This window comes from Brassica napus, chromosome C2 (assembly GCF_020379485.1).
Source record: "Brassica napus cultivar Da-Ae chromosome C2, Da-Ae, whole genome shotgun sequence".
NCBI lineage: Eukaryota > Viridiplantae > Streptophyta > Magnoliopsida > Brassicales > Brassicaceae > Brassica > Brassica napus.
The window spans coordinates 50,036,058-50,055,916 of NC_063445.1; the positions used below are offsets into that span (position 1 = coordinate 50,036,058).

General features: G+C 34.7%; 2 protein-coding genes, 1 long non-coding RNA gene and 2 other non-coding genes across 5 annotated transcripts; 1 reads left to right on the forward strand and 4 right to left on the reverse strand.

Moving 5' to 3' along the window:
- Positions 1-8,004: 8,004 nt before the first annotated feature.
- On the reverse strand, positions 8,005-8,910 carry LOC125581457. The gene is made up of 2 exons (XR_007319065.1): positions 8,600-8,910; positions 8,005-8,514 (listed from the first exon to the last, which is right to left on the reverse strand). It is a non-coding gene; the product is annotated as an uncharacterized LOC125581457 (long non-coding RNA).
- A 4,239-nt stretch (positions 8,911-13,149) lies between these two features.
- LOC106401380 lies at positions 13,150-14,792 on the forward strand. The gene is made up of 2 exons (XM_022697056.2): positions 13,150-13,340; positions 13,588-14,792. Exon 2 carries the CDS (start codon positions 13,621-13,623, stop codon positions 14,626-14,628), a length of 1,008 nt encoding a protein of 335 aa, XP_022552777.1. The 5' UTR covers positions 13,150-13,340; positions 13,588-13,620; the 3' UTR covers positions 14,629-14,792.
- Positions 14,793-15,220: 428 nt separating this feature from the next.
- TRNAD-GUC lies at positions 15,221-15,292 on the reverse strand. Its single transcript has one exon. It is a non-coding gene; the product is annotated as a tRNA-Asp (tRNA).
- Positions 15,293-15,920: 628 nt separating this feature from the next.
- LOC111202706 lies at positions 15,921-18,057 on the reverse strand. Its single transcript, XM_022695564.2, has 4 exons — positions 17,756-18,057; positions 17,576-17,667; positions 17,299-17,417; positions 15,921-16,127 (listed from the first exon to the last, which is right to left on the reverse strand). The coding sequence occupies exons 1-4, from the start codon at positions 17,952-17,954 to the stop codon at positions 16,085-16,087; spliced, it is 453 nt and encodes a 150-aa protein (XP_022551285.1). The 5' UTR covers positions 17,955-18,057; the 3' UTR covers positions 15,921-16,084.
- Positions 18,058-19,503: 1,446 nt separating this feature from the next.
- LOC125582862 lies at positions 19,504-19,606 on the reverse strand. The gene has a single exon (XR_007320304.1). It is a non-coding gene; the product is annotated as a U6 spliceosomal RNA (small nuclear RNA).
- Between the last annotated feature and the right edge of the window lie 253 nt (positions 19,607-19,859).

A 19,859-nucleotide genomic window follows, 5' to 3' on the forward strand; every position in this document is an offset into this window, starting at 1 on the left:
GTCTCGGGAATATAGACGGTATGAGCAATCGGGATCACGCCGAGGCCACCAACATCCTCGGCCTGCTAGATCTTTATGGGTGGAAAAACCAAACCAAAAAGATCACATTCCTCTACCCGTAGAGAGATCTGAATCATCAAGACTGGTTGGCCAACCGATCCAGAATGTGATACCTCCACCCCCTCCGCTCCCTGTGGAAGTACATGAAGAAGCTATAAGTCAAGCAAGGGAGGAAATCAGAGACTATATGATGCAGTACACTAACTACCAGGACCCTACCGAGAGTGCAGCTTGTAAAGAAAGGCTCCGAAAAGCTGAGGAACAGGGAGAGATTGAGGAAGCTGCAACCAGTCTGGTCAGAAACAATTTGGTAACTCAAGCATTGCTTCCCCCTGACCCCCATGTGAAATATCACCTGCAAGAGTCCCTGCAACCCAAATACTGGGACCTATGAGTGAACCTTCCTCCGCATTTGATAGATTGGGGCCACTAAACCCACCTCGGGAGAGGGAAATCTTACCTCAGTCTATGCAACCTACTCAGAAAAGGAAGGTGGCTAGGCCTCCACTAAGACGCACCACTCCTCTATCCTTAGCTATGATCAATGAAGGATTGCGCAAGAGGAAAACTTTGAGAGCGACAAAAACTGCAAAAACAGTCCCTCGTAATGAGGAGAAAAATTCAAAACATATCCCTCAAAATGAGGAGAACAGTTCTAAAGCAAGGACAAGGAAGACCCACCAGAGTAACGCGGGCCCCTCAAGCAGACCGCAGCATGTCGACACCTCAACTGCTAGACCTCCACAGAGAATTGCAGGTGCGGATTTTTAAAATCCGCTCTGTCCTCTTCCTTAAAGGTAGTGGCTTGGAACTGCCAAGGGCTGGGAAACCCTTGGACAGTTCAGAGGCTCCGAGAGATCTGCAAGAAATATAACCCTGATGTTATTTTTCTCTCAGAAACCAAAAATCCCCACCATGTGGTGAACAAGAAACTAGAGAAATTGGGATTCACTAACCTGAAAACGATCCCACCACATGGAGTTGCTGGTGGAGGACTTGCGATCATCTGGAAAGAATGGCTCAATCTTGAGATTATGTCCTCTTGCAGCAGTTACTTCGATACACATATCTCCTACGAAGGCAATGTTTCTTATTTGACTTTCATTTATGGAAGTACAGACAAAAGAAGGAGGAAGCAGACGTGGGACTATCTAACCTCATTGGCCCTCATCAGGGATGCTGCTTGGCTGATCACTGGAGATTTTAACGACATCTCTGGAAACCATGAGAAACAAGGTGGACGAGAGAGATCAGAGGCCTCTTTTGCAGATTTCAGGGTCTTTCTCTCTGAAGGAGATTTATATGATTCGCAACATAGTGGCGAGAGTCTCTCTTGGAAAGGGAAGCGAGGCACACATGAAGTCAAATGCAGATTGGACAGAGCACTGGCCAACAGTTCCTGGTCAGAGCTATACCCCTCAGGAAGATGTGAGTACCTCCGCTTTGATAGTTCTGATCACAGGCTAGTTGTCACTTACTTTGAACCCCTAAGAAAGAAAAGGAAGGGTATCTTTAGATATGATCGACGCCTGAGTAAAAATGTGGAGGTTGAGAAAATTGTGGAAGACACTTGGCATCACAACACTCAATTAAAGGTAAAGCAGAAGATTGATAGCTGCAGAGCTGCAATTATTTCTTGGTTTAAAAAACAAAGAGAAGCAAACAGTGCAAACCTGGAGAGACTAAGGAAATCGATCGAAGAGAAGACCACCTCCCTGCAGCCAGATGTGGAACTCTTAAAAGGAATGGAACAAGAACTCCTGGAAGCCTACAGATCTGAAGAAAATTACTAGAAACAACGCAGTAGGCAACTCTGGCTTCATCTGGGGGACAAAAATACGGGCTTCTTCCATGCGTCTACAAAGAAACGAAAAGCAATATATAAATTTGCAATGCTGGAGAATGAGGATGAAGTTGTGGTCTACAAAGAGGAAGAAATAGTCGCTACCATTGAGAAATACTTCAGCAAACTCTTCACTCCAAATGCTTGTAACCTAGTGCACATGAAGGAGTTCATATCAGAAGCAATTGATCCTCAGGTTACAGATGCAAAGAATGCAAAGCTAACAGACATACCTTCTACTGAGGAGATAAAGGAAGCAATGTTCTCCATCCACCAGGAAAAAGCCCCAGGGCCTGATGGGTTCTCAGCCTGTTTCTTTCAATCAAACTGGGAAGTGGTGGGTAGAGACAAGATAAAGGAGGTACAAGACTTCTTCAGCTCTGGTTGGATGCCGCAAATAATAAATGAGACACATGTGAGATTGATCCCGAAAGGATTGGGAGCAAAAACTACTGCTGATTACCGACCAATTTCTCTCTGTAATGTATATTACAAAACAATCTCCAAATTGCTATCCAGACGCATTCAGCCGATCCTCCACTCCCTAATCTCGGAGACACAATCTGCGTTTGTACCAAAAAGAGCAATTTCAGACAATGTTCTGATAACCCATGAAGTGCTTCACTATCTAAAAAACTCAAGAGCAGAAAAACATCTCTCAATGGCTATAAAAACCGACATGAGTAAAGCCTACGATAGGCTAGAGTGGGACTTCATCAGGCTGGTCTTGGAAAGAATGAATTTCCATCCTACGTTCACTAGTTGGATCATGCAATGCCTAACTACAGTAAGCTACACGTTCATTATCAATGGAGTTACTAGAGGCTTTGTAAAACCAGGGAGAGAAATCAGACAGGGAGACCCTTTATCGACTTACCTGTTCATACTCTGCTCGGAAGTCCTGACAGGATTGTGTAAGAGCGCTCATGTTAAAGGCCTGATGAAGGGAGTGACCATCGCCTCTCAATGCCCAAGTCTCAATCACCTGCTCTTCGCTGACGACACCATGTTTTTTTGCAGAGCAAATAAAAAGAATGCTGAGTCACTTAAGGCTTTGCTCAACACCTATGAGATAGTGTCGGGACAGCTAATAAATAAGTAGAAATCATCGATCTTTTCTCGAAGAGAACAAACCCTGAGATTCGTAAACTGATGAAGGTAGTTCTGGGAATAGAGAAAGGAGGGGGAATGGGTAAATACCTGGGGCTTCCTGAACACTTTGGAAGAAAGAAGAATGTTGTGTTTGCTTCGGTTGTGGGTAAGATACAGCAAAGAGCAGTTAGCTGGTCATTGAAGTTTCTATCAAACGCTGGAAAAATGATCATGGTAAAGAGCGTTCTATCTCCAATGTCGTCACACACCATGTCATGCTTCAAGCTCCCTCAATCTATCTGCTCCAACATCCAATCAACCCTCACACGATTTTGGTGGGATACAGACCCTGGAAAAAGAAAAGTATCTTGGATCTCTTGGGACAAAATGGCTAGACCAAAGAAAGATGGGGGTTTGGGGTTTAAAGATGTTACCTCCTTCAACGATGCCCTCCTGGCCAAGATAGGATGGCGTATAATCAAGAATCCAAACTGCCTTCTAGCTCGATGCCTTCTTGGGAAGTATTGTCACAGCGAGATGTTAATGAACTGTCAGGCATCTTCTGCTTCTTCGCATGGTTGGAGAAGTGTACTTGTCGGTAGAGACCTCCTCAAGCAGCAGCTTGGATGGATGGTGGGTTCTGGTGAATCAATAAGCGTATGGAACAACCCCTGGCTTTCTAATAGTGAACAAATGAGACCGTATGGCCCAGCACCAGAGGCTCTGCAACTACTCAAAGTCTCGGACCTCATACAGCAAGATAACTATGAATGGGACACGGGGAAGATTGATCAGTTAATCCCTTTCCATAAAGAGAAAATACTTAAGATAAAGCCCAGTATCCTGAGAGGGGATGACTCCTTGGTCTGGTTAAAGAACTCTACGGGGGAATATTCTACTCGATCAGGTTACTTGACAATCACGCAAGAAAAAGCGGCAAATCTCCCCCCAAGATCCTACTACTCTAACTGATTGGCTCCCAAGTGTCTGGAACATCAAAACAGCAGAAAAAATTAAAGTCTTTCTTCGGAAATCCCTACAGTGCGTGCTACCAGTAGGAGAACAGTTCGCAATTCGAAACATACCGGTCTCACCTCTCTGCACCAGATGCAACGCAGTAGAAACCGTCAACCACCTTCTTTTCCAATGCCCCTACGCAGAAAAGGTATGGACTTTAGCTCCACTTGCTTCTGATATAAACACTCTCGTATTTGGGGATTTTAAGGAAGGCTGGGAAAGAGTGAGAAGGGTACCTTCACAACCACCAGCAGGGATCGGACCGGGACCGATCTTCACAGACGCTGCGTGGAACGCCTCCTCGGGAATTGCATGACTCGGTTGGATCATTGATGATCGCGTATCTTCATCCCAACATGCAGCGACAGAGACCTCAGTCTCATCGCCTCTAATGGTAGAAACCTTGGCGATTCGAACCGCCCTAATCTTTGCCCTCTCCATCAGTATTGAATCTCTCTCAATCATCTCAGACTCTCAGATCCTCATCAACGCCATCAACAAGAAGGAGATTAATCTGGAAATTTATGGAGCTTTGAATGATATTCACCAACTCTCTTTATCGTTTAATTTCATCGCTTTCAAGTTTATTCTCAGATCGGAAAATGTATGGGCAGGTCAAGTTGCAAAACAGACCCTTTGGGCTGTAAACTCAATTTAAATTTCTAATGAAAAATTATGGTTGAACAAAAAAGTATATGAAAAAAAAAAAGTACATGGTTGTGTCATCATTCTTGACTTGCGTGACTAAAACAGACCGGTAATGAACACGGTAAATCTTTCGCTGTTATTTTTCAAAATATTATAAAAAAGAACTAGCATTTTTTTTTTTTTTTTTTTTGATTAACCTGGAGGGACTTCCACCCCCAGGGGCCAACCCCTCGGCGCGAGGCGGACCATTTGGTACTATGGGGAATTAGATACCCCAATTGCCTGGCCAGCGGTTCGAACCCGGGTGCGTATTGAGGCCGAAGCTCTCTCAACACCACCAGACCAACCCCGCTGGTTAAAAAGAACTAGCGTTTCAGTACATTTTTATTGTATATTGTTTCGACATACAATAATGTAAATCTCTTGTCTCCAGAAATGAGGATAACGTGACGGAACAAAATGGTGAATAGGTTTGGTTTTGTTGTCGAATATATATAACACAAAATGTTAGTTTGGATATGTGAGATGAGTTTGAATAAAGGGTGTCGTTTTATTACTGCACTCTGCCGTTTTGTATTTGTTTCTTTTCCAGTTTTGCTCTTTACGTTCGTCTCTTCCTCTTGCCTTCTTCCTCTTCGTGTCAGAAATAAAAGATGAAGATCCCATCATGATTACTATCATGCGACTGAACCAAAGTGTTTAATATTTTCTTATTTAAAAATTCTGTAATTAAGCATATAATTAATCCATTATATAAATTTTAGTAAACTAACTTTTTCGGTAAATATCGATTCTTAAATCGAAACTATGCCGAAAGTTCTAATAATCTGATTTTACCAAAAAAAAAAAAAGTTCTAATAATTTGCAACAACAAAAGAACAGCAACCCATTTTGTTTTCATCTTTGGAATCAGTATTCCTTATAAAATGTTTATATACCAGATGTATATACACTGATACAACTCAAATGGCGTACTGCCACTGAATAAATTAACTTGTGCTACTATAAAAATTAAGTCCTATTCGGTTTTATCATTGGTATTTTTTATCTTAGGGCTGAAACTTTTAGGGGGTTTCTTAAATTTTGTTTTGTTTTGTTTTGTCTGATTAAAAAAAAATTAAAAAGTGAACTAATCGCGGACCGCCACGTGTCAGTGGGGTCCGCAAACAGTACGAGAAACTAACCAAGGTCGATTCTTAATTCATTACTTTTATAACCGACTCTTATGCTTTTATGGGGCCCAAGCCCTTTAAACTCCCCCCTAAGGATTTTTTTAAATACCTCGATAAAGATGGCCTTAAGGTGTCTAACTGTAATACTTTTCGTAATGTTTTTTTAAACATATATATCTTGCATTATGAAATGAGAGGACTACAACAGGCAAGTACAAGTGGACTTGTAGATGAATATTTTTTTAAAAAAATCTCAGGGTGGGTTTGTATCTCAAATGAGGGATAGAGAGTAATTGGGTGTTGGTTCTGTCCAAGTGGTCGAGCTCGGCTTGGTTTCACTGACCCGGCCAGTCCAAGCCAGGAAGTGATACATGCGGTTGGAACGATGGCCCTTCGGGTCACATGGTTCTTAAAGTGGACGCGTGAGGCTGGTTTCATATATCAGAGAATACTTCCTACCGATAAGGTATTTCTAACAATGACACCAAATTTAGCGTTTTGGTATCATACTTTTTTTGTTATCTCGAACAATAACACCAAATTTTACACTAAAAATAATATTTTTTTATTTTTTATATTTTAATAATATTTATTATTTTATTATTTGTAATTGATAAATAATTATTTTAGCAAATTTAGATATTGTGCTTGTTAAATTTTTGTAGTTTTAGCATTTATAAAAAATAGAATATGAAGTAAATGATGATATTTATTTAGTGATTTATTAACTGAAATATATGTATTAAAAATAATTTAAAAATGCAAATAATACAATATATTTATGTTTACTTACAAATTTGAACTAATTAATAATAATAATAATAATAATATATTAATAAATAAAATATAATAAAATATGTATTTTAAATATCTGGTGTGATGAATAATGTTACATTAAATTACAACAAATTGATGGAATTATGTCAATTTTGGTATCTTATTAAACATGAAATTATACCAAATTTGATATTTTGGTGTTGGTTCTCTCCAAGTGGTCGAGCACAGGCTTGGTTTTCACTGAATCGGTTGGGTTCAAATATGATCTTGTGGACACAGAATTGGGTTCGAATAAGTCGGATCTTTTTTTTAATGCAACTGTGATATATGGTTTCACTAGCCCACTGATTTAGTTTCCATACAGAATTATCAATTGTGACAAAAAGAAATTAAGTTTCCATGTGGATTTTTACAAGAGATTCTTTCAAGTTCCAAGTGACTATTGGTACTAATTTAGTTTTGATGATGGGCCAAGTTCCAAACATGGTTTTCTTTGCACTGTGTCTCCGTAGCTAATGAGCACACTCTCATAAATGAAAAAGGCTACTAGCTCATGGACTAGGCCTTGTAGAACATATTTAATTCTCTTGTAACTCAATTGTATAATTTTGATCAACAAAAAAAAATGTTGTTTATTAGTATTACTTTACCAGGTAGCCAATAATATAAGCTTAATAAATAATTCTGAAAAATCTTCAAAAATAGTCAATTTTATTATTAAAAGAAAAATCCAAAAAACAAAGACCAATTTAAGAAAAATACAAGATGTATTCATTGTTAGAAAGAAGTATCTATATATATATAAAAAAATGTTTGTCTCTCTCCTGTTGTGCCACTTCAGCATCCAGGTCACAAAGTCAAGATATGTGGGTGTGACACGTGTCCATTAACTAAAACACAACGTTTCATTAATGTTATAACCCCTGTTCTAAAAATCGGCCGCCTAGCCGCCTAGGCGCTACGCGTCACTCTTCCGCCCCGATTTATGCCAAATCGGTTTAAAAAATCGGATATCCGATTTTTTCCGCCTAGACCGCCTAAATGACCGCCTAGCCGCCTAAATGACCGCCTAGCCGCCTAATCTATTTTTTTTTTTTTATTTTTTTTTTTTAATAATTTTTTTTTTTATTTGATCTAAAATTTTATAAATATCATTTATATTCATAATTTTGATGAAAAATACACTATATTAAGTTTATATATTCTATTTGTGTGTTTTATACTATCTTAAACATGAAAATGTATTAATGTTATACACAATTAAAGATTAACATGTTTTATAACACAGTAAACCATCTAAAAATTCCGCCCCGCATAATTTCCGATTAATCTCCGATTTTCTCTTTAGGCGTTAGGCCCAACCCGACCGCCCGACTAGCGCCTAGCGCGTTTCCGAACATGGGTTATAACTATGGGATTGAGGTTTGTTTGATGAAATTTTAAACGAAAATATTTTGTGTATGTGGGCTACTATGTTGACCTTAAACCTTTGTGATAATCTCTTTAGAGTTGGGCCACTCACAACAATAACTATCTATTTAGAATTGGACCATAGAATAGATAAAACGAAAGTCCAAATTGGTTTAATGAATAAACCGACTCATGTTGGCTACATCTTTTTCGGGCGACGTTGCCATCTTGATGTCGATTCTTTTTTTTTTTGGAGCAATTCCTGATGTCGATTCATGTTACTCATAAGACACAGGGATTTAGTCAACATTACGTTGCGTTTAACACAACCGACCCACTCCTCCCACTTTGTTCACTAAATGCATTCTTTCTTTTTTCTTTACCTATAAATAAGTCTTTGATTCTATGAAATTCATCAGATCTGCTTCTCGATCTTGGCTGCGTCATAGCTTCTCTCGCCTTGAAATCGACGTTGTTCCACCACCAAAGAGTTGTCTGCCATGAACAAACATAAAAGAACGACATCAAGCAGCAAAACTTAAGAGCATAGGAGTAGAAAAAGCGACAAGATGTTTTACACCTTTGAGCTGAGAAGCACCAACATTGGTCTGTGAAGCAAAGAGGAAGAACGGAGAGGAGACCACCGGAAGCTTCGTAAAGAGAGAGAAAGAGAGGTTCCATGGCTTCACCAAAAACAGAGAGCGAGAGGTTTTCACCTATCGGCGGGATGGGGAACGTCACCGTGAAACCATCAGCACAGATCTGAAAGACAACGACATGAGTAAAATTAGCTAAACCCAAGCATGAAACTCATATCAATACATGACCCAAAATCGAATCAAACAACTTGCTTGATTCTTTGGCATCAGAAAAAGAGAGTGAAGAGATCAAACGCCGTCAGAGAAGATAAAAAGAATGAAACAAGGGTTTTCATTATTTTCAAAAAAAAAACAAGGGTTTTCATTTTATTAATATTTAACCAGGAACCCAAATTTAACTATTGAAACTTAAGCGTAAATTAGTAGACTTCACGTGCTAAACCAAAATTTATATTTATATTTTGCTGAGTTCGGCAGATTTGATTTTGAATTCTCCTTTTTATGCCTAATTCTCCGTAGATTTAGGATATACACAATTAATGCTTACACACAATTCAATTCCCAGAAATTTGTTTCCCACAGAATTATGTTTGTAATTTTACTACTTATTAAGATTACATTTGAATTTGATTAAATAAAAAAATATAGAATTGATTTTAAAATAAAATTAAATCACAAAGATGTGTCATATGCTACTATCACAAAGAAATGTGTCATATGTATCAAACCGAATAGTTCACCAAGTTTTCTATCTGATGGAAAAAGACAAATAACTTGAATTTAATTACAAATTTAAACATCAAATCAATTTAATGTAAATCCATAAAATAATTCAAAATACATAAAATATAGAAATAAATAGATCATAATAAGAACAAAAAAAGAGAAATCAAATTACGTTATTGTTAACATTTTATCAAACCTAGGCCAATAAAAATAAAAAGCTATTAACTCATAGAATTCTGTTTCATCTGACCAAAAATAAATTTAGAGAACTAAAAAATAATACTGAAAAACTTTAACCAAAAATTAAGAAATAGTTGAAAAATTAAACAAAAATCGGTTTGGAAAATTAAAAAGTAACAAAAATATTTAACAATAAATTTTTAGTTAGATCACAGAATCTAACTTAATAATGGTGAAAATTTAGTCAAAAAAAATATTTTAATGAAAATATATAAGTTTAAAAAATACAAAATTTAATTAAAATATTCACTTTGATCAAATGTTTTTACAGTATTCACATTTTATTAAAGAGAAATTTCCTAGGATAGCACTTTTAAAAATTTTAACCCTCAATGAAAAAAATAACCAAAATAAGTTTTATTAAAAGGTAAAAATGTATTTTTACCCTAAGATTAACTAATCTAGACTTATCGTTTAGAGTTAAGGGGTGGGGTTTTGGAGATAAGGTTTCAAATTTTTAAAAATAAATATTAAAATTTTCAAAATAAAAAAGAAGCTATTTTGGTCATTTTCTTTTTGAAGGTTATTTTTTTGATAAAAACTTAAAAATGACTATTTGAAAGAATTGCTATTTATTAAATCTTATGCCAAGAAAGATGAAAATTATGGAAAAGCATAAGTAATAATTATTATATAAAAATACAAATATTTTCAAAAATTAGTCTGGAAAAAAATAAAATATAACATTGCTTCACTCAAATAAAGTAACTATCGTATAATTTAACACTTTAGTCTCCTAATATCTTTTTTTAAACAATCTCCTAATGTCTTATATAAACAGAGTTAACAATTAATTTGACGCTTAATTTTCTAATAACAAAAGAAACAAACAAAGACAAAAATACAACAACAAACAATTGTTAATAATATCAATTACTAACATTCTACAAAACAATTATAATAACTTTGAAACGTGGTATCTAAATAAATAAATGTGGACACAAAACTTTGTAACGTTGTTATAATGTCAGTACTAGGTGATACCCGCGCCCTGCGCAGAGTGAATGGATTAAAAGAGATTATAATTTTTAATCTATAGGTATTAGAAATGTAAAAGTCATAGTCACAAGACTACATGTTATATAATGAGTTGAGACTCACCATAAGTGTTTTGCTCAAGAGATCGAATCTGTAATGAAGATTTGGGAAGAAGAATGTGATGAGTAGATGTGCTCAAAACAACCTATTTATATATAGGATGAGGAATGATTAGATTTCAAATTATGAAATCGTATGTGATTAATTATATAAAACATTCACGAATTCATTAACCAAAACTTGCTCTCCGAGATTATCGCCCAAATTACCTTAACAGACCATAACCATATTGATCACGTAATTTGATGTAAATAAAAAGATTTTGTTCTTCAACTTACTTTACATACAGACACGGATCACGCAAATTCAGTAATGGAAAGAAAAATAATTTAAAGATTTAATAAAGTTAAGGACACAGTGATTCAATCGATGCAACTCGTTTAAAACGTATATAATGAATCGACCACGACTCTTTTAAAAAGAATATAGTATTTTTTTGTCAGCATTAAAAAGAATATAGTATAATCTGATAAAAAATGTAAAGATTTGATAATGACTTGTGCATCATGAGATAATGTATGAAAATATTTATGTTATATAATAATAAATATGTGCGATATAATTTAATTTTACAATACAATATAAAAAATTAAAAAAATTATAATACATGTACAGTAGAACCTCTATAAATGAATACTCGATAAATTAATAATCTTTATAAATCAATAAATTTTATCGGTCTCAATTCAGGCAGGTTCAAAATTTGACACAAATCGATAAAATAATAAGATAATATTTTTTTAGAAAATCAAATTCTATGTAAATATATGGTCCCATTAAAATTATAAATTAATAATTTATATGTATACATATTTTATATAAGTAAGAACCTATTATTATATTGTTTGTTTTATATTAACAATGGAATTATCTTTATATTTTCTTAACACTTAATATATTTTTGATGAAATTTAGTAATATTATATTTAAAACCACATTTAAGTTCTATATAATATATATTATATACACCAAATAATATAATAAAATTAATATAAATGTCAATTTTCAAAATACAACAATTAATGTCTATACACTAAAATCAAATATTTTTCTTATCTTAGAATAAATATATCATAAAATAAAAAAAATCTAAATAAGAAAACTTTTGTAAATTAATTTATAGATGTTCTCATGTACATAATGTATCATGCCTCATTCTTAATTAATAATTAGTATTCAATGTGTCATATATATTCCTTAACGGATATACAAAATTAAAGGATGTTCAAATTAAAAATCCATATATGGAAATGCTAATTTACGTCTCATTATTGCTCATAAATTAATCACTATAATTTAGGCAAAATGTATTTATGAAAATTGGGTATGAAATATTACCAAATGACCAACAGTTTTCCAAGGTTATATACGCGAAGATCTAATATACCATATACATATATGATTGGACCAACCTTTAATTTAAATTAATATAAAGAACTCTTATGATTTACAGTACGACCATATCAATTATATAATATAATTATTTTGTATATATTTATATACATAATATAATTATTTTTGTAGACAATACGATCATATCAACTATATAATATTAATGTTTTGCATATATATTTATATAACTATTTTATAATTATTTTTTTGCTATATGGTACGACTATATCAATTATATAATAAAATTATTTTGTATATATTTATAAAAATATATAACTATACAAGTTTATATCAAGGCGGCTTATATGGACATTGTAAACATGTTTTATCTAAGTTTAATATACAAACATAACCATGATAAATTATTGTTGAAGCAACTAATGATTACAAATTTCTAATAAGTTAGGTTTATAACAATGACAATACATGTAATTATTCTGGTAAAAAAAAGATTTTTAGTTAAAGAATGTGAGAAAAACTCTTGTGATGACACGTAAGAAATAGCATTTTGGTTAATAACACATTAGTGCAAGGTTAATTTATAGGAATGATCCTCTTTTAATATAAAAGAAAAGAGATATGCCAATATTGTTGAAAATAATAGGAGTATATTTTATTGGAAATAAATTTGTTTATTAGTGTTGCTAAATTATTTTTATATAATAAATTAAAGGGGAAAAGACAAAAATAGCACTAAATCAAGTTTATGTTCCCAAACTAGCACTCAAGGTCAAAAGTCACAAAAATATCACTTAATATTTTATCAAAAGTCACAAACTTAGGGTTTAGAGTTAAAGGGTGGGGTTTAGGATTTAGGATTTAGGGTTTAGGGTTTAGATTTTAGGGTTTAGAGTTTAGGGTTTATGGTTTAGGGTTTAGAGTTTAGGGTTTAGGGTTTATGGTTTAGGGTTTAGGGTTTAGAGTTGAGAAATGAGGTTTTGGGGATAAGATTTCAAATTTTGAAAAATAAAAAAATTAAAATTTTCAAAGGATAAACTTAGAAATGTGCTATTTTGGTCGTTTTAGTTTTTGAGTGCTATTTTTGTGATATAACTCAGAAATATGCTATTTTGTAGATTTGACCTAAATTAAATCTCGAAAAGGAAAATAAAGAAAAGAAGGAAAGTAGCCGCCTCATCTTCCTCGTCTCGACTCGTTAGCTCTCTCTCTCTATGGGGAGCCCGATTTAAGGGTTTCCTCCGTTTATCAATCGATTCATCGTCTCGTCTCCCTCAAAGCTCTCTCTCTCTCTACACCTTTGTCCCGGTAATCTATCTCTTCTTCTTCGTCTCTTCTATCTCTCACTCAGTTTTAGGGTTTGGTTCACATTAGGGTTTTGATTCATGTAATCATCTCGTATTCATCTAGGGTTTCTTCCTTTCGTCGATTGAACAGATGGGTTAATCGATTAGAACATAAAGTACGAAACTTTCGAGTGCTGTAACAAGTTATTTAGGATCTTTATCGAAGAACAAACCTTTGTGCTTAAGTAACTCCATAAATGTTGTTGCAGGTTTAAGTTGTTTTCGTTTGCATCCTAAGAGCCATGCCTAAAGAGAGGAAACACCGCTCTGTATCTCATGAGAGGCTTAGAGGATCGTCTTTGTATTGTGAGTCAAGCCGTGCTTTGAAGCCAAGTGAGAAGCAAGTTAAGGAATGGGAAGAAGCTCGATGTCCCGTCTGTATGGAACAGCCTCACAACGGAATCCTTCTCGTTTGTTCTTCCTATGATAATGGCTGCAGGCCTTACATGTGCGACACTAGCCACCGGCATTCAAACTGTTTCGATCAGTACCGTAAAGCTTCTAAGCAGACACCAACTGAGACAGAAGGTGTAGTAGCTGAGGCTGCATCTGTGGTAACAGTTGTGAATCCGAGAGAAGGAGAAGGCATTGTAGAAGCAGAGGCAGAGCAAGAGAAAGGCAAACCGAAGCTTACTTGCCCGTTATGCCGTGGAAATATAAAAGAATGGGTAGTTGATGAGCCTGCTCGGTGTTTCATGAACGCAAAACGTAGAAGCTGTTCTTCCGAGACTTGTGAGTTCAGCGGAACCTACTCTGACCTGAGAAAGCACGCCAGGCTGCTGCATCCAGGGGTGAGGCCATCAGAAGCGGATCCCGAGAGGCAGAGGAGCTGGAGGAGGCTAGAAAGGCAGAGAGACTTGGGTGATTTGCTCAGCACACTGCAGTCTTCTTTTGCAGGAGGAGAAGGAAGAAGCAACAACGACGATGAGATCATGTCGTTTGATGACGGTGGTTGGCTTACAGTTTTCTTCCTCATCCGCGTGTTTAGACCAGAATCGAGTGGCGGTGCAAGGAGTGGTAGTAGTAGCTGGTCAGGTACATCTAGAGCTAGGTCACAGGTAGGTGTGAGGAGGATAAGGTCTTCAAGGCTTTGGGGAGAGAGCTATGAAGGTGAGACAGGAACATCACGTAGAGATGGGGAGAACAATAATAATCCGTCTTCTGATGAACAAGAGTCTGGAACTCAAAGACGCCGTGTCAGAAGAAGATTTTACATTGATGATGATGATGATGATGATGAAGAGGCGTAATGGCTCTCTCTCGCATAATATACAATTTGGTTTTCTAAACTCTATAAAACAAAATATGGGGGAAGCTTTGTATTAATAACCCCATACTCGTTAAAAACATATTCTGTAAAATTTCTTTGCAGTTTGAAAAAAGTTTCCATTGAGAAACAAAATGTTACAAATAATCTTATTATACCGTTTTACAAAATGTTAAAATAATGGCTCCAGTGACACTTCATCTCCATCTTCAAATCCAGCTGTATCTCTGTCTTTGATGTTCGCAGGCACGTACTTGGGGGTAACCCTGAACGCATACCTGTTGAAAGAACACAACAAGAAGGTGATTGCTGCATCAACAAACTAAACAAGGGCATAGATTTACAGAAGGATCTTTCTTCCAATGTGGATGCAGAAACTGGTTTGAGCTTATCATCGAAACAAAACATCTTACATAACAACCAACTACAATCTAGTTCCTTGGTTCTCACTTCTTGCCTTGAGGCCACAAACACATCTAACCAAAACATCACCAAGACTCTCATCTGGGTCACATTCTATCGAACACTTTGACTACACAAGTTTTTTTTGGCAAAAAAAAAAGGATAAAAAATAACGCCGTTGCCGGGAATCGAACCCGGGTCACCCGCGTGACAGGCGGGAATACTTACCACTATACTACAACGACTTTGTTGCTGACGATACTACACAAAAGCTTTATATTTCGTGAATGTATGTTAATAGAAAAGGAATGAGGAGTACCTTAAATGAAGTGGTAGGGAAGTAGAGACGGTGACAATAGCGGGAGGAGAGAGTGAGAGGAACGGCCATGGAGGGCACAGCAGATGAGAAACTTCTCAAAAGCTTTCAGAGATAAGATGATGTTGATGAGAAACTCAATTAAACGACGTCAGTTTAGGCATAGTACTCAATTGCTTAATGGGCCTTTATGCCGCATTTTGTGTTTTTTACCGAACACCTATTTCACTGTTTTCATCCAATCCTTCTTTTGATTAGGTTAAATGTCTCCTATCTTTCACTCTCTTTTCCCTCGGTTTCCAATATGCTAGTTTTATTGGTTGTGTTTGTTGTACTATTACGATCTGTGGTAACTGTATCGCTCTTGATAGGAACATTTTAACAAAAGGAAAAGAAGTCTCATCTTGTAAAATCTCTTCTCTCCATGTTCTTAATTTAGCAACTTTGGTCTAGGAAAAATATTTATGGCTTTCCAGATTTGTCTTCTTTCTATATACTACTTCTCCATTTGTAAACAATAATTTTTCAACTATATATAAATTTTTAAACAATATAGATTTTTCTAATTTATATATTATTTATTCATATACATACAACCAAATGTTCAACTATACAACCCCAAACTAACGTAATCATATATTTTACATAATCACAATCGCATACAACACTACATATACTTTTTTGCGTTTTGTACCATCTGAATGTTTGCCAAATCCTCGCTTCATTTCACGACCACAAGAGAACACTCTGTAGTAGGTAAACACCTGCATTTATATAAGGATAGTGGTCATTGTATTTGTTATTCGTTCATTACAACAAATTATTATACTGAACTAAACGATAAACGAAGACTACTTAAATATATTCATAACGATACTTCGTAGGCGTGGAAGTTCGGATCTTCTGATAGCGTTCGGACCAGTTCCTTTCAGGACCGGGTCTTAAAAATTTAGACCCAATAGATACTTAGAAATTTTAGGTTCGGGTTTGGATCGGTTCTTTTCGGATCCGGGTCAGTTCGGATCTATAACTAAAAAAATCCATAAAATACCCGTAATTTTCCTGGTTCATATTGGGTCCAGGTCGGGTTCGGATATTTATGATATGAAAATGATATGACATATCCAACTCCATCAAATATAGTCGATATTTGTCATATATATCTAAAATTTTACAAAATAACTTTAATAAAACTATTAATAATTAAAATAAAACATTTTAAACTCTAAATTTTACATTTTAAAGCTTCATATTACTTAAAAATATCACAAAATAATAACAAATGTTGTTAACAAAAGATATTTAAAACTAAATCATAAAGTAATATATATAATAGAACACAAAAAATCATAGTTTTGGATATACATGTTTTAAGTTGGGTTCGGGTCTATTTGGGTCAGTTCTTTTTGGATCCGGGTCTATTTGGGTCGGTTCTTTTCGGTTCCGGTTCTTTCGGGTAAAAAAAATTTAGACCCAAAAAGTACTTGTAAATTTTTTGTTCGGTTTTGGCTTCGTTCCGGTTCGGATTTCGGATCCAGGTTAAAATGCCCGGACCTAATACTTCATTTGAGATTCTGAAACTGATGTTCTCAAGGACATACTCTCGGAATATTCGTTCATTACTCATATTTCATATTGCGTAGTGTTCGGGTTAAAAACCCAAAAAAGAAATTTATCATTAAATAAATTATTATCATTAAATAAATTTATTTTATAATTTAAAATAAAATAATATGCATTATTAAATCATAAATTATATAATAAAATACTTTTGGTCATGCAATTTTTTGTAAAATTAAAATTATCTTAAAAATACATATTTTATATTTTGAAAAAAAAAAATATTTTTATAAACATTTTATATTATGAAATGGATGGAATATTAAGTTTACTGACCGAATAAAAAAACCATCGAACTATTTATGAATTTCTTACTTTTTAAGATTTCGGTTTTGTTGATCGCTGATAGCTATTAAATTGATCTTTCGCTCTTGAATTATTTTGTGGATTATATCTTTCACGTCTCCAACATCAGTAAATGTATCTGCTTTAACCTGCTTTCAACATGATTATGATGAGATTAAACATTTCAACAAATGGTTGTTATTTTTTTTTTTGAAACACAACAAATGGTTGTTAATGAAATAAACTTTAAACTTATTAATATATATCCACAAATGATGCCATAAATACGATTTGGTCAAAACATTACCCCATGATTTCCACATAACTTCTTGGCTTTGTCTAATATACCCAACGCAATTTTTGTATTCTTTTCTTGAGCCAATCTCATGAGTTCTGCATCTGCGAAACATAAAAACACATAAGAAAAAAAAAAACAACCTTTAAAGAAAATCTAAAGAACATGGTCGATAAGACAAGACGACTTAACTGGCAGAAAATGGATAGAAAATCTGAGCAAAGCCCACCGACGAAGAAAGTGCGGTAGGAGGAGTGAAGGAATTTTGTGGCTGTTTTGCGAAGATCACAACTTTGGAGCTGTCAATGACATCTTTTAGATTTGTGAGGACCCAAACAAGTAAATCATAACTTGAGTTGCTCTCGTCAATAATCACCATAACTTTCTTCATCTTCTCTTCTTGTTGTTGTTGTTCTTCAAGTTTTTGTTACAATTAAAATCTCTAGTCAGTGTACTAATTTATAATATAGTTTGAAATGGAACATGTCTAAGAAAGTAATTAGACGATTGGGTAAGGGAAAGGACTCGTTCACCAACTAGATTCTTTGTCTTTTAAAGATTTCAAGAAATACACACAAATAATATTTGAATTAAAGAGCAATCGAATAATATGATTTCATCCTATGACATTAATATATTATAATAATTAATATATAACCAATTCATCATTGAGATATTAATTTTTAAACTTGTTTGAGTGGATGGGTTTGGTATTTGCCGGATACACGCCAGTGGGTGACTAATCACGCCCTTTTTTTATCGAAATTTTAATCAAAATAAAATATTATTAGGGTTAAGCAAACTAAAAACACCTCTATGGAAATTAGCTAAACAGGGTAGCGAGGACTTGAGCAAATCCAGCCGTATCCAGTGGCTGAGCTATTGCACGAGGAGGGGGGTCACATGACCCATATCATTTCTTCTAGAAAATAAAATTTACTTGTATTTTCTTTCTACAACCTGATGAAATATCAAGAAATTAACATATTGACCCCCATAAAATGTAGTTGCTGTAAAATTGACCCATGTAGAAAAATATTCTGCCTCCGCCGCCACTGGCCGTATCCAAATTTTATTATTAATAATTTGATATGGTGGGTTTAAATTCAGCGTAATATATATAAAGCATTAGCATATATGTCGTAGTCATATAAATTATAACTGGCTCGTTTTTTTTCTTTTTCTTAAACTAATTTGATGCATCAAAATAACTGATATGGTTTTTGAGCCATATAGTTTGCTACAAATTTGATGGAAAGCATAGAAAATTACAACATTTTGCAGTTGAGATAAAGCTTAAAACAATTTAAGCTAGAGAAAGAGACAAGGTGAATAAATTTTAGGAGTTTTGGTTGCCTCGACCTCTTGAGACATGTTTTCCTCTATTCTTAGGCCTTAGATAATGTCCATTCTATTTCTTGAATTTTTTGGGTTGGCTTACTTGACTTCCTACCTCTAGTCGTTTTTTTGTGCTTGTGACTCACTCTTTTGAGCGAGTTCAGTGGAGGGTATAACTCGACGTGGACCAATTAAGGCATCATCCCCGAAGCGTTTGCTCCATAATATTTTTGGATAATCATGTAGGATGGAATTTCCTTCATAATATTTTTGGATAATCATGTAGGATGAAGTTTTTTCCTCCATAATATTTTTGGATAATCATGTAGGATGGAGTTTTTTCCTCCATAATATTTTTTGCTACTTGGAGCAAGAGAATCTCCCGCTAATAGTGTGAAAGTAGGCGTATAATACGAAAGATGTACCTCTTTAAGTGGATGGGTTTTCTTTTGTAGTCACTACTTATAGAAGTTTCTCCATTTCTTTTTGGGCATTGCTCATTTCCTCATGAGAGGCTAGAAGAGTATTAACAAAAGTAAAATTCTCTTGAAGTGAATTCAGTTTAGGAGATGATATAGAAAGCACATGCATATATTTTTTAAAAAAAATTGGACTATTTCTCGATTTGTGCATGTCATGCTTATGAATAGTTCATACTAATCTTCTATGTATCATTTTAATTTTATCGTATGACCCCAAAGGGACAGCTGGCTCGTTGTAACGGTATAACCTTCAGTTCGAGATAAAGATCACAAAACAATACCAGTAGACATGATTAATAATTCAAATAGCAAAATGTTTTTTTTTATTTTGTTGTTGTCAACGCAAGTTAATATTTAATTGAAAAATGAATTTGACAAAACCAAGTTACATAATTCGAAGAAAAGGTTTTAACACGCAAGCTGTTCGCGCGCTTCAACATTGCGACTTTGTAAATTGAAGGCCCACCACATATATG